This window comes from Acomys minous (assembly GCF_964271855.1).
Source record: "Acomys minous genome assembly, chromosome: 14".
NCBI classification, from domain to species: Eukaryota; Metazoa; Chordata; class Mammalia; order Rodentia; family Muridae; genus Acomys; species Acomys minous.
In genome coordinates this window covers 23,470,535-23,487,012 of record NC_140496.1, presented here as the reverse complement: position 1 = coordinate 23,487,012, position 16,478 = coordinate 23,470,535, and the positions used below count along the sequence as shown (strand labels likewise).

Here is a 16,478-nt window from a genome sequence, read left to right as displayed (position 1 = left end):
ACTAGACTTGAAAATATAATTAGTGCTCAGACCCTCGCTCTGACTTCAACCCCTCGTGCTACCATCCTGGTGGGAAGTAGAGGGGTAAGCAGGCTTGTGTGGAGGGAGGGCTTGCCAGAGGGGGCTGGTGGCAGCCTCTCTTTGTAACAGCCCCTTCTCACAGAAACTAAGCTAGTCCCTGAGAGAGGTCTCACTGGAAGGAAGCAGTCATCCATTCACGGTTGTTCTCGTTCGGGAACCAAACATTTCCCGTCAGATTCCACCTCCCCACACCCTGGCACTGAGAAAGAAAAGCCACATGGAGTAAGCTTGGGGACATACTCCCACCACACAGCAGCAGGCACTTGAGCAGGAGAGAGAAGACCTGGGACGCAGAAGGCGCACACAAATCCCACCATTGTTTCTCCTTCAGGGACTCAGAACTGCTGACACATCTGATTTCTAGTTAGAAGCACAGTTCCTCCAGGGCTGTCAGGAAAGAATTGACCGGGCCTGGTAACCCAGGAGAAGCCATAAGGAAATACAGAGCTCACAGCTGCCGGTCTTCTGGTGTGTGTGGATAAGCACAGTGGCGACCAGGGACACACAGAGACCTCGCATATGTGATGGGACACGTTAAACAAGTCTGCTTTTGTAATGTTTAGAAATATGAGAGGATTGCCCTTCAACGTAGTAAATGCACCCCTGGAAATTTAATGACAACAAAGCCAGTAACAACTCAAAAGCAGCACCCAGGCTACTCGGAGGACATTTACTGATGTGGTCACACCAACAAGAGGGACAACAACAAAAGCCCTAGGACCCAGTGCTGCGGCCTTTCACCAGAGGTGCTTAGCAACCTTTCAAAATCAGAAATCCCAGGACGGGGGACGGTGCTTCAGTGGGTACAATGCTGGTCACATGAGCACTAGGACCACAGTCTGGGTCCTTAACATGTAAATGCCAGCCAGAGCGGTGGTTCAGGGTAGAATGTTTGCCTACCATGTAAATGCCAGGTGGGCGGGGCAATCCACCTGTGACCTGTGCAGCAAGAAGGGAAAGTGGTGATCCCAGCGCCACACTGGTGAGCTGTACATACGTGTACACACATGTGCGCACACACACATATATACACACATACACACACACACACAATTTCTAAGATTCTGTCCATTTAAGTCTGTCATACTAAGATGATTTTTTTTTTCCTTTAAAGTTACAGAGTTTGTTGGGCATGGTGGTGAATGCCTTCAATCCCAGCACAAAACAAAACAAATCACTTAAAATACAAAGTTAGAGCTTTTATTATTATTATTAAGATTTATCATTTAAAGAATAAGATTCCTTTCAAATAGAAGTATTCCATTAGCTTGAGTAGCACCAGCTATAATTTTATAGGAAAATGTATTTTGTTCTTGTAGCCCTGGCCAGCTTGGAACTTGATATGTAGACTAGGCTGGTCTCACGCTCAGAGACCTGTCTGCTTCTGCCTCCTCGGTGCTAAGATTAAAGCTGATATGTTAGCTTTAAAATTAATCTGCACTAAGGTAGAGCGGGTACCAGTTAATTTTAAAATATCTGTGTGGCGGTATATGCCAACAGTCACACGTATATGTGCAGATGTGTGTGCATTTTTGTGTGGAGGCCACAGGTCAACTTGAGGTGTCATTCCTCCCATAGTGTCCACATATTTTCTGAGTCAGTCTCTCACTGGCCTGAAACTTGCAGATTATGGCTGGCTAGTCAGGGAGCCTCAAGGATGAGCCACCTCCTAAGTGCTGGGATTACCAGTGTACACCACCACACCCGAGGTTTTTGTTTCGTTTTGTTTTTTTTTAATGGCTTCTGGGGAGCCTCTTAAAATCTCAAGCTCCCATGCTTGCATGCAAGCGCTTTACTGACTGAACAATCTTTATATACATACACACACACACAGATACATATATAGAAATATATATGGTTTTTAAGAGGAAAATACTGGCATGTGGTATAAAATTCAAAACACAAAGGGAAATACATAGTGAAAAATGTCTCCCTGCCATTCAGGGCCTCAGCCACCCATTCCTCTAACCCAGAGAAAGAGAGATACAGCTGTCTTAGTCTAATCACACTACTATAGCAAAGTACCCTCAACTGGCTAAGATATAAACAATAAAAATGTATTGCTTACTGCTCTGGAAGTAGCAAAGTCTAAGACCAGGGTACTAGCAGACTAAGCACCCACATACAACAGAGAGGGCAACGCTTACCCATTCTTACAATGGTACTGACAATTCTGAGTACTAGGCTCTCAGGACTTGCTGAACCTTAATATAAAAAAAAAAAAAAATTAGCCCAGGCTATCCTCAACCTCCTTACCCTCTTGCCTCAGCCTGCCCAGGGCTGAGACTGAGTGGGCCCCTCACGCTGCTAAGGCTCTGCTCTGCTTCTTAGCCACCTCTTTAGTACCGGATTCCAGTATTATGAACTGGGGGGTTTGGGGAGCAGCACTCAGACCAGGGCTCACGCCAACAGACTTCATGAATGGGGTGACAAAGAGCCCAGGGCTCTGTAGACCTGCAGTGGCCTGATAAGAGAGCTGATAAGAGAGCTGATAAGAAACCCAAAGTCCATTCCCTAAGGAAACCTCCCACCCCACCCAACACGCAAACTCCTCTCTCCCATCATCACCTGTGGAGCCACTTTCAATTTCCGCATGAATTTTAAATTCACCTTTTCTCTACACAAAAATCTCTCCCAGCTGGGCGGTGGTGGCGCACACACCTTTAATCCCAGCACTTGGGAGGCAGAGAAAAGTGGACCTCTGAGTTCAAGGCCAGCCTGGTCTACAGAGTGAGTTCCAGGACAGCGAAGGCTACAAAGAGAAACCCTGTCTCTTAAAGCATGGCCCCCCCACACAAAAACCCAAAAACAAAAATCCTTGCCAAGCGCTTTCAGCCATTATGCAGTGCCGATCCATCTATTCCGGTCACCGATAATTTCTTTCTCCTGTGATTTAGGTTCAGAGTGGACAGCTGGGGTACATGTTTCGGCAGGTTTCCATCTAAGCATGGAATTCTTTTCAGAGCTAGCAACTGCTCTTGTTGTTCTTCTCTTTTTTGGCGAGACAGTTTTACTCCTCAGTGCAGGCTAGCGTCCCACTCATGGTAGCCTTCCCACCTCAGCCTCCAAATACTGGGATAACTCCCGGGTGTGGGCCACCTATCCAGGCTTTTTTAAATTTGAATTTCTAATAATTTATGACTAGAATACAGAAATCTGGTTGGTTTTTTACATGTTGCTCTTACATATGATGGCCCTGCTAATTCACTGATTAACTGGAGCATATCGCCAGATAACCATCTACAGACTTGTTCATGCCACCTGTGCATAGGTTCCGGTCTATAAGCATCCACCCCCACACACCCACCCATCTATACCCACTCACCTATACATCCACCCACACACACACATCGATCTATACCCACTCACCTATACATCCACCCCCACCCATCCATCCATACCCACTCACCTATACATCCTCCCCCACCCATCCATCTATACCCACTCACCTATACATCCTCCCCCACCCATCCATCTATACCCACTCACCTATACATCCACCCCCCATCCATCCATCTATACCGACTCACCTATACATCCACCCCCCACCCATCCATCTATACCCACTCACCTATACATCCTCCCCCACCCATCCATCTATACCGACTCACCTATACATCCACCCCCACACACCCACCCATCTATACCCACTCACCTATACATCCACCCCCCATCCATCCATCTATACCCACTCACCTATACATCCACCCCACCCAGCCATCTATACCCACTCACCTATACATCCACCCCCACACACGCATCCATCCATACCCACTCACCTATACATCCACCCCCACACACCCACCCATCTATACCCACTCACCTATACATCCACCCCCCATCCATCCATCTATACCCACTCACCTATACACCCACCCCCCACCCAGCCATCTATACCCACTCACCTATACATCCACCCCCACACACGCATCCATCCATACCCACTCACCTATACATCCACCCCCACACACGCATCCATCTATACCCACTCACCTATACATCCACCCCCACCCATCCATCCATACCCACTCACCTATACATCCACCCCCACCCATCCATCCATACCCACTCACCTATACATCCACCCCCATCCATCCATCTATACCCACTCACCTATACACCCACCCCCCATCCATCCATCTATACCCACTCACCTATACACCCACCCCCCATCCATCCATCTATACCCACTCACCTATACACCCACCCCCCACCCAGCCATCTATACCCACTCACCTATACATCCACCCCCACACACGCATCCATCCATACCCACTCACCTATACATCCACCCCCACACACGCATCCATCTATACCCACTCACCTATACATCCACCCCCACCCATCCATCCATACCCACTCGCCTATACACCCACCCCCCATCCATCCATCTATACCCACTCACCTATACACCCACCCCCCATCCATCCATCTATACCCACTCACCTATACACCCACCCCCCATCCATCCATCTATACCCACTCACCTATACACCCACCCCCCATCCATCCATCTATACCCACTCACCTATACACCCACCCCCCACCCAGCCATCTATACCCACTCACCTATACATCCACCCCCACACACGCATCCATCCATACCCACTCACCTATACATCCACCCCCACACACGCATCCATCCATACCCACTCACCTATACATCCACCCCCACACACGCATCCATCTATACCCACTCACCTATACATCCACCCCCACCCATCCATCTATACCCACTCACCTATACATCCACCCCCACCCATCCATCCATACCCACTCACCTATACATCCACCCCCACCCATCCATCCATACCCACTCACCTATACATCCACCCCCATCCATCCATCTATACCCACTCACCTATACATCCACCCCCACCCATCCATCCATACCCACTCACCTATACATCCACCCCCATCCATCCATCTATACCCACTCACCTATACACCCACCCCCCACCCAGCCATCTATACCCACTCACCTATACATCCACCCCCACACACGCATCCATCCATACCCACTCACCTATACATCCACCCCCACACACGCATCCATCTATACCCACTCACCTATACATCCACCCCCACCCATCCATCCATACCCACTCACCTATACATCCACCCCCATCCATCCATCCATACCCACTCACCTATACATCCACCCCCACCCATCCATCTATACCCACTCACCTATACATCCTCCCCCACCCATCCATCTATACCCACTCACCTATACATCCACCCCCCATCCATCCATCTATACCGACTCACCTATACATCCACCCCCACACACCCACCCATCTATACCCACTCACCTATACATCCACCCCACCCAGCCATCTATACCCACTCACCTATACATCCACCCCCACACACGCATCCATCCATACCCACTCACCTATACATCCACCCCCACACACCCACCCATCTATACCCACTCACCTATACATCCACCCCCCATCCATCCATCTATACCCACTCACCTATACACCCACCCCCCACCCAGCCATCTATACCCACTCACCTATACATCCACCCCCACACACGCATCCATCCATACCCACTCACCTATACATCCACCCCCACACACGCATCCATCTATACCCACTCACCTATACATCCACCCCCACCCATCCATCCATACCCACTCACCTATACACCCACCCCCCATCCATCCATCTATACCCACTCACCTATACACCCACCCCCCATCCATCCATCTATACCCACTCACCTATACACCCACCCCCCACCCAGCCATCTATACCCACTCACCTATACATCCACCCCCACACACGCATCCATCCATACCCACTCACCTATACATCCACCCCCACACACGCATCCATCTATACCCACTCACCTATACATCCACCCCCACCCATCCATCCATACCCACTCACCTATACATCCACCCCCACCCATCCATCCATACCCACTCACCTATACATCCACCCCCATCCATCCATCTATACCCACTCACCTATACATCCACCCCCACCCATCCATCCATACCCACTCACCTATACATCCACCCCCATCCATCCATCTATACCCACTCACCTATACACCCACCCCCCACCCAGCCATCTATACCCACTCACCTATACATCCACCCCCACACACGCATCCATCCATACCCACTCACCTATACATCCACCCCCACACATGCATCCATCTATACCCACTCACCTATACATCCACCCCCACCCATCCATCCATACCCACTCACCTATACATCCACCCCCATCCATCCATCTATACCCACTCACCTATACACCCACCCCCCACACACGCATCCATCTATACCCACTCACCTATACATCCACCCCCACACACGCATCCATCCATACCCACTCACCTATACATCCACCCCCATCCATCCATCTATACCCACTCACCTATACACCCACCCCCCACCCAGCCATCTATACCCACTCACCTATACATCCACCCCCACACACGCATCCATCCATACCCACTCACCTATACATCCACCCCCACACACGCATCCATCTATACCCACTCACCTATACATCCACCCCCACCCATCCATCCATACCCACTCACCTATACATCCACCCCATCCATCCATCTATACCCACTCACCCATACATCCACCCCATCCATCTATACCCACTCACCTATACATCCACCCCCACCCATCCATCTATACCCACTCACCTATACATCCACCCCCACCCATCCATCCATACCCACTCACCTATACATCCACCCCCATCCATCCATCTATACCCACTCACCTATACATCCACCCCCACCCATCCATCCATACCCACTCACCTATACATCCACCCCCATCCATCCATCTATACCCACTCACCTATACACCCACCCCCCACCCAGCCATCTATACCCACTCACCTATACATCCACCCCCACACACGCATCCATCCATACCCACTCACCTATACATCCACCCCCACACACGCATCCATCTATACCCACTCACCTATACATCCACCCCCACCCATCCATCCATACCCACTCACCTATACATCCACCCCCATCCATCCATCTATACCCACTCACCTATACACCCACCCCCCACCCAGCCATCTATACCCACTCACCTATACATCCACCCCCACACACGCATCCATCCATACCCACTCACCTATACATCCACCCCCACACACGCATCCATCTATACCCACTCACCTATACATCCACCCCCACCCATCCATCCATACCCACTCACCTATACATCCACCCCCACCCATCCATCCATACCCACTCACCTATACATCCACCCCCATCCATCCATCTATACCCACTCACCTATACATCCACCCCCACCCATCCATCCATACCCACTCACCTATACATCCACCCCCATCCATCCATCTATACCCACTCACCTATACACCCACCCCCCACCCAGCCATCTATACCCACTCACCTATACATCCACCCCCACACACGCATCCATCCATACCCACTCACCTATACATCCACCCCCACACATGCATCCATCTATACCCACTCACCTATACATCCACCCCCACCCATCCATCCATACCCACTCACCTATACATCCACCCCCATCCATCCATCTATACCCACTCACCTATACACCCACCCCCCACACACGCATCCATCTATACCCACTCACCTATACATCCACCCCCACACACGCATCCATCCATACCCACTCACCTATACATCCACCCCCATCCATCCATCTATACCCACTCACCTATACACCCACCCCCCACCCAGCCATCTATACCCACTCACCTATACATCCACCCCCACACACGCATCCATCCATACCCACTCACCTATACATCCACCCCCACACACGCATCCATCTATACCCACTCACCTATACATCCACCCCCACCCATCCATCCATACCCACTCACCTATACATCCACCCCATCCATCCATCTATACCCACTCACCCATACATCCACCCCATCCATCTATACCCACTCACCTATACATCCACCCCCACCCATCCATCTATACCCACTCACCTATACATCCACCCCCACCCATCCATCCATACCCACTCACCTATACATCCACCCCCATCCATCCATCTATACCCACTCACCTATACATCCACCCCCACCCATCCATCCATACCCACTCACCTATACATCCACCCCCATCCATCCATCTATACCCACTCACCTATACACCCACCCCCCACCCAGCCATCTATACCCACTCACCTATACATCCACCCCCACACACGCATCCATCCATACCCACTCACCTATACATCCACCCCCACACACGCATCCATCTATACCCACTCACCTATACATCCACCCCCACCCATCCATCCATACCCACTCACCTATACATCCACCCCCATCCATCCATCTATACCCACTCACCTATACACCCACCCCCCACCCAGCCATCTATACCCACTCACCTATACATCCACCCCCACACACGCATCCATCCATACCCACTCACCTATACATCCACCCCCACACACGCATCCATCTATACCCACTCACCTATACATCCACCCCCACCCATCCATCCATACCCACTCACCTATACATCCACCCCCACCCATCCATCCATACCCACTCACCTATACATCCACCCCCATCCATCCATCTATACCCACTCACCTATACATCCACCCCCACCCATCCATCCATACCCACTCACCTATACATCCACCCCCATCCATCCATCTATACCCACTCACCTATACACCCACCCCCCACCCAGCCATCTATACCCACTCACCTATACATCCACCCCCACACACGCATCCATCCATACCCACTCACCTATACATCCACCCCCACACACGCATCCATCTATACCCACTCACCTATACATCCACCCCCACCCATCCATCTATACCCACTCACCTATACATCCACCCCCACCCATCCATCCATACCCACTCACCTATACATCCACCCCCACCCATCCATCCATACCCACTCACCTATACATCCACCCCCATCCATCCATCTATACCCACTCACCTATACATCCACCCCCACCCATCCATCCATACCCACTCACCTATACATCCACCCCCATCCATCCATCTATACCCACTCACCTATACACCCACCCCCCACCCAGCCATCTATACCCACTCACCTATACATCCACCCCCACACACGCATCCATCCATACCCACTCACCTATACATCCACCCCCACACACGCATCCATCTATACCCACTCACCTATACATCCACCCCCACCCATCCATCTATACCCACTCACCTATACATCCACCCCCACCCATCCATCCATACCCACTCACCTATACATCCACCCCCACCCATCCATCCATACCCACTCACCTATACATCCACCCCCATCCATCCATCTATACCCACTCACCTATACATCCACCCCCACCCATCCATCCATACCCACTCACCTATACATCCACCCCCATCCATCCATCTATACCCACTCACCTATACACCCACCCCCCACCCAGCCATCTATACCCACTCACCTATACATCCACCCCCACACACGCATCCATCCATACCCACTCACCTATACATCCACCCCCACACACGCATCCATCTATACCCACTCACCTATACATCCACCCCCACCCATCCATCCATACCCACTCACCTATACATCCACCCCCATCCATCCATCCATACCCACTCACCTATACATCCACCCCCACCCATCCATCTATACCCACTCACCTATACATCCTCCCCCACCCATCCATCTATACCCACTCACCTATACATCCACCCCCCATCCATCCATCTATACCGACTCACCTATACATCCACCCCCACACACCCACCCATCTATACCCACTCACCTATACATCCACCCCACCCAGCCATCTATACCCACTCACCTATACATCCACCCCCACACACGCATCCATCCATACCCACTCACCTATACATCCACCCCCACACACCCACCCATCTATACCCACTCACCTATACATCCACCCCCCATCCATCCATCTATACCCACTCACCTATACACCCACCCCCCACCCAGCCATCTATACCCACTCACCTATACATCCACCCCCACACACGCATCCATCCATACCCACTCACCTATACATCCACCCCCACACACGCATCCATCTATACCCACTCACCTATACATCCACCCCCACCCATCCATCCATACCCACTCACCTATACACCCACCCCCCATCCATCCATCTATACCCACTCACCTATACACCCACCCCCCATCCATCCATCTATACCCACTCACCTATACACCCACCCCCCACCCAGCCATCTATACCCACTCACCTATACATCCACCCCCACACACGCATCCATCCATACCCACTCACCTATACATCCACCCCCACACACGCATCCATCTATACCCACTCACCTATACATCCACCCCCACCCATCCATCCATACCCACTCACCTATACATCCACCCCCACCCATCCATCCATACCCACTCACCTATACATCCACCCCCATCCATCCATCTATACCCACTCACCTATACATCCACCCCCACCCATCCATCCATACCCACTCACCTATACATCCACCCCCATCCATCCATCTATACCCACTCACCTATACACCCACCCCCCACCCAGCCATCTATACCCACTCACCTATACATCCACCCCCACACACGCATCCATCCATACCCACTCACCTATACATCCACCCCCACACATGCATCCATCTATACCCACTCACCTATACATCCACCCCCACCCATCCATCCATACCCACTCACCTATACATCCACCCCCATCCATCCATCTATACCCACTCACCTATACACCCACCCCCCACACACGCATCCATCTATACCCACTCACCTATACATCCACCCCCACACACGCATCCATCCATACCCACTCACCTATACATCCACCCCCATCCATCCATCTATACCCACTCACCTATACACCCACCCCCCACCCAGCCATCTATACCCACTCACCTATACATCCACCCCCACACACGCATCCATCCATACCCACTCACCTATACATCCACCCCCACACACGCATCCATCTATACCCACTCACCTATACATCCACCCCCACCCATCCATCCATACCCACTCACCTATACATCCACCCCATCCATCCATCTATACCCACTCACCCATACATCCACCCCATCCATCTATACCCACTCACCTATACATCCACCCCCACCCATCCATCTATACCCACTCACCTATACATCCACCCCCACCCATCCATCCATACCCACTCACCTATACATCCACCCCCATCCATCCATCTATACCCACTCACCTATACATCCACCCCCACCCATCCATCCATACCCACTCACCTATACATCCACCCCCATCCATCCATCTATACCCACTCACCTATACACCCACCCCCCACCCAGCCATCTATACCCACTCACCTATACATCCACCCCCACACACGCATCCATCCATACCCACTCACCTATACATCCACCCCCACACACGCATCCATCTATACCCACTCACCTATACATCCACCCCCACCCATCCATCCATACCCACTCACCTATACATCCACCCCCATCCATCCATCTATACCCACTCACCTATACACCCACCCCCCACCCAGCCATCTATACCCACTCACCTATACATCCACCCCCACACACGCATCCATCCATACCCACTCACCTATACATCCACCCCCACACACGCATCCATCTATACCCACTCACCTATACATCCACCCCCACCCATCCATCCATACCCACTCACCTATACATCCACCCCCACCCATCCATCCATACCCACTCACCTATACATCCACCCCCATCCATCCATCTATACCCACTCACCTATACATCCACCCCCACCCATCCATCCATACCCACTCACCTATACATCCACCCCCATCCATCCATCTATACCCACTCACCTATACACCCACCCCCCACCCAGCCATCTATACCCACTCACCTATACATCCACCCCCACACACGCATCCATCCATACCCACTCACCTATACATCCACCCCCACACACGCATCCATCTATACCCACTCACCTATACATCCACCCCCACCCATCCATCCATACCCACTCACCTATACATCCACCCCCATCCATCCATCTATACCCACTCACCTATACACCCACCCCCCACCCAGCCATCTATACCCACTCACCTATACATCCACCCCCACACACGCATCCATCCATACCCACTCACCTATACATCCACCCCCACACACGCATCCATCTATACCCACTCACCTATACATCCACCCCCACCCATCCATCCATACCCACTCACCTATACATCCACCCCCACCCATCCATCCATACCCACTCACCTATACATCCACCCCCATCCATCCATCTATACCCACTCACCTATACATCCACCCCCACCCATCCATCTATACCCACTCACCCATACATCCACCCAGCCACCCACTCACCCATGTTTGCACCAGTTAAGAGTTTTTGGTATGTATTCAATATGAACGAACCTGGCCTGGCCCCCATCTGAGGGGAAAGCCATTTGTTCCTTTCCATTAAGCAGGAAGTTAGCTACCGAGTTTTCATAGTGACTTCCTCCCAGAATGAAGTTTTTTCATTCAAGTTTGCTGACAGCATTTATTAGAAAATGTGACTCTGGGAGCTGGTGACCCGGATGGATCAGTGAGTAAAGGCGCTTGCCACCTGGTGATGCAAGCCTGCTGCTCTTCATCCCACTCCTGGAGCCCACAGAAAGGTAGAGAAGAGAACCAACGCCACAGAGTCATCCTCTGACCTCCACAGGAATGTTCACTGAGCACTGGAGCTTGCCAATTAAAACTGACTAGCAAGCTCCAGTTTGCCTGTCTCTGCCTCCCCGGTGCTGGGTTTGCAAGCACAGGCTACCATACTCAGCTTTTTACATGAATGCTAAGGATTGAACACACGACTGTAACCTGGGGACAGACTCTGGTGTCCTCTCTTTTGGAGAGTTGGTCTAAAGAGAGGACAGCAGGGTCTGTCTGTCCAGCAGACCTCCATTCGCCCAGGCCTTCTATCCTAACTGGGATCTGAGCTGAATAGGCTGCTCACGTTAACCACAGCTGGTGTTTATCCGCGTTGAAGCTGTGTAAATGTGGCTTTTTTATGCTACATATAGTTTCTTTATGTTCCCGTTGGGCTTTAGTGAAAATCCAGGTTGGGTTTCTGTCTGTTTTACCACCACATCCCACACGTTTCAAGAGTACAATAAAACAATCGAACTGTGTTGTCTAGCTTGAGGTTACAAAGTGACAAGGCTGCCCGGCAAGAAAAAGATGTTACAATACCGACCTTGAAATGCAAATACTCATAGTTGCCTCTGAATCACCTAAGAAAGCACCGTAGGTTACTTTAACTCCTTAATTTTTACATTCCCTAAAGTGCTCTCTGTTCGTCATTTTCCTTCTTGGAGGAAAGGGGTGGAGCAGGGCTTAGAGATTTCAAGATCAGAGACCTGGAGTAAAGTTTACTCCCTCCCTCTTTTAAGGGAGGAAGTCTTCTGCTTATGACAAAGACAAATGCTAGCAGCTGTCTATGGGCTTTCTGCACTTTTTTTTTTTTTTAAGATTTAAAAATCTGTATTTACGTATGCCTGAATACGGCACTGAGGTAGCACCGAAGCCAGGAGATGGCATCAGATCCCTTGGAGCTACAGTTACAAGCCACTGTGAACCACCATACCTGGGTACTAGGAACTGAGCCCAGGTCCTCTGAAAGAATGGCAATTGCTCTTAATTAGGGGACTCCTGTTAAAATCTAATTAAATTTCAAGGTCTGATTGTGCAGAGGCCTTGGGTGGTAGCACTGCTGGCCCAGTGTGGGAAAAGCAAGGATCTACAGTTAGTACGTTGGGCCTCAAACCACAATGTCTACAAGTACTAAGCCTTTCAGAAGCCAAATTTTACTGAAATGAAAGAATTCGTACTTTCTCTTCTCTCTGGCTGGAGTCTGAACTGTGCAGCATCCTACAAGCACCCTCGTAAGGGCTTCTTATTTTCCAGTTTAAAATCTAATTTCTTGGAATTTGTTTGTTTTCTTGAGGCAAGATGGATCACCCTAAAAGCCCTAACATTTAGCACGACTGAGACGCCAAAGGCACAGGACCATCAAACGGCCACATCATCCAAGGGGCTTTTCCTTCACTTGCCAGTGCAAACTTTAAAGGCTGGACCCTGAAAGTCCTCTCACATGAAAAGTAAGTCCAACTGCTCATGGGGCCGGCAAAGTCCCAGCAGTGAGCTGATAATCAGCACTCTGTACAAACCACTCCATCACCCTTCTGAGGGGCAAGAGTTCACCAGAGGAAAGCTCTATTTACTTCCCAAGGCCGACTGAGTAAACTAAGCAAGGTCCTTGACTAGGCCTTGTAGTCCACCTGGTTCCAAGTCCAGCCCTGCCCTCTTCTTACTTCTGATTACCCGCCCTCCTCAAACATTAGCTCGCTAACTGCCTCTTTTAAAAGAGGATTCCATACCTTCCCACACATTCTCTTTGCTAACAGCAACACCTGACATGGAAACAACACAACCTTGAGAACATTCCAGATTACTGGGTTAAGAGTGGTTTAAAATGTAAAGATAACTTGCTCCACTTATTTCTCAATACAGCCCTTCAAAATTATGCAGCAGAAAAGCAAGCCTTCCAACACACAGCAGAGAAAACCCTCCGCCAGTCTGCAAGCTACAAACACGGGGGGGGGGGGGGACCTTTATTTAAAGGGTGTCCGTCCACACACGGTATTTCTCCCAAGAAAGGTTAACGCATGCACTCAGCTAATAAGCACAACAGGACCAAGGCTCCCTGAAAGAAAACGCGAGAATGTTGCAGTTCTGTGCAAATGGCTTCTCTGTCTGGCTGAGAAGTCTAAAGTTTTGAGGCCTCAGTGAAGGCTACCTGTGACAGGGAGTGGGAGGGATAGAAAGGTTTTTCCAAACTGGACCATGCCCTGTCCACAACAGACTTAAACCACTGCCCAGACAGACCCGCTACAAAACCACAAAACAGAAAAAACAACCAACCCACAAGCCCCTGAACCAAACACTCTGGGGGACAAAAAAAATTGAGGACCCCCAAGAAATGTGCTCTAGAGTGTCTCAGTCCAGCAGAAAGTTCTCCTTATCCGTCACCTCCCAAACTGGCCGCCCTCCCAGACTGACTTAACTCTGGGTACCAATTGGACAGTCCCAACATACCACCAGTGCTGAGTCGAGCACTACAGATGCTAAGGAGGAAGCAAACGTCCGCAGTAAAGACTGGAGGCTTTGTGGGTAGGTCTGAACTCCCCCACTGCATCTGGGCCTCCATTCAACAAATATTTATTGAGCGTCCACCATCTGCTGGGCACCCTGCTAGGCGCCAAGGAGGAAACCATGCCCCAGCCCCCGGCCTCTGTTAGAAGAAAACCGTCTGGGGGTTACGTGAACCGGAAAACCTGCCACAAGTTGCCAAGCATAGTAGTAGCCAGGGGGATTGGCACGGCCCTCGCAACCCCGGCTCCGCGCACCAACCCCGACGATGAAGCAGGGAGGGCACAGGTAGGCCCCGGAGCAGGTGTGCAAGAACGAGGCACCTCTGAGGCTTCGGAGCTGCACACGGCAGACTCTGGCCGAGGGCGCGGCCCCCAAAGAAGCAGGGACCGCAGCCAGAGGACCTCGGAGTACGGGGTGCGCGGGGCGAGGGCCACGCAACCCGGACCTGGCTCTGGCCCGCCGGGCCTGCCCCCGGTGGCCGGGTGCGGGGAAGGAAGGCGCGGGCTAGGCCGCCGACCCGCCCGCCGGTACCTGGAGCCCCGCCTGGCACCTACCACTTGGGCGACCTTGAGGCGGCCGAGCGCGCCGCGCAGGTAGTCCGGGTCGCAGCGCAGGCCGGCCAGCCCGCGGCGCTGGCTCACCGGCTCGGTGGTGGGCTGGTACGGGCTGCTGGCGCCCGAGATCATGGAGGTGCTCGAGGCCTCGCCCTCGAAGCCGTCCAGCTCCTCGCCGCCCCGCATGCTGTCGCCCCGCGGGGCCGGTTGCCCCGGCGCCTGGAGCGGGTGAGCTCAGCGCGGCCGCCGCATCGCCGTCTCCTGACCGCCCCGCCGCCGCCGCCTCTGCGCCCGCCGTCCGCTGCGGCCGCGGTTCGGTCCGCTGGGGCTCGGCTCCCGCCGCCTCGGCAGCGGAAAGGGAGGGAGGCGGGAGCGGGCGCCGAGGGAAGGAGGCGGGAGCCGCGCGCCGGCCCGGAGGGGGCGGAGACTGCGGCCGGCGCGGGGAGGGGCGGGGCGCTGAGGGCTGGGGGCGGGGGTCGTCGGGGAGAGGAGGGACGTTGCAGGCTGGGGCGGGGCCGGCGAAGAGCCTTGGCCACGCCCCCACCACGCCCTCACCTGCTGAGCATCTGGCCTGAACTCCGGTGGTCGCTGGCTGCCTTGGCAAGGAA

At 52.3% G+C, this 16,478-nt stretch overlaps 1 protein-coding gene across 1 annotated transcript in view; it reads right to left on the bottom strand.

The window, feature by feature from the left end:
• Positions 1–16,257, bottom strand: part of CMTM4 (CKLF like MARVEL transmembrane domain containing 4) — a 54,650-nt gene extending 38,393 nt beyond the window's left edge. Inside the window, exon 1 of the mRNA XM_084757347.1 lies at positions 15,871–16,257. Within this exon, the coding sequence (XP_084613473.1) occupies positions 15,871–16,056 (186 nt within the window). The 5' untranslated portion in view covers positions 16,057–16,257. The remainder of the gene's footprint in view (positions 1–15,870) is intronic.
• Between the last annotated feature and the right edge of the window lie 221 nt (positions 16,258–16,478).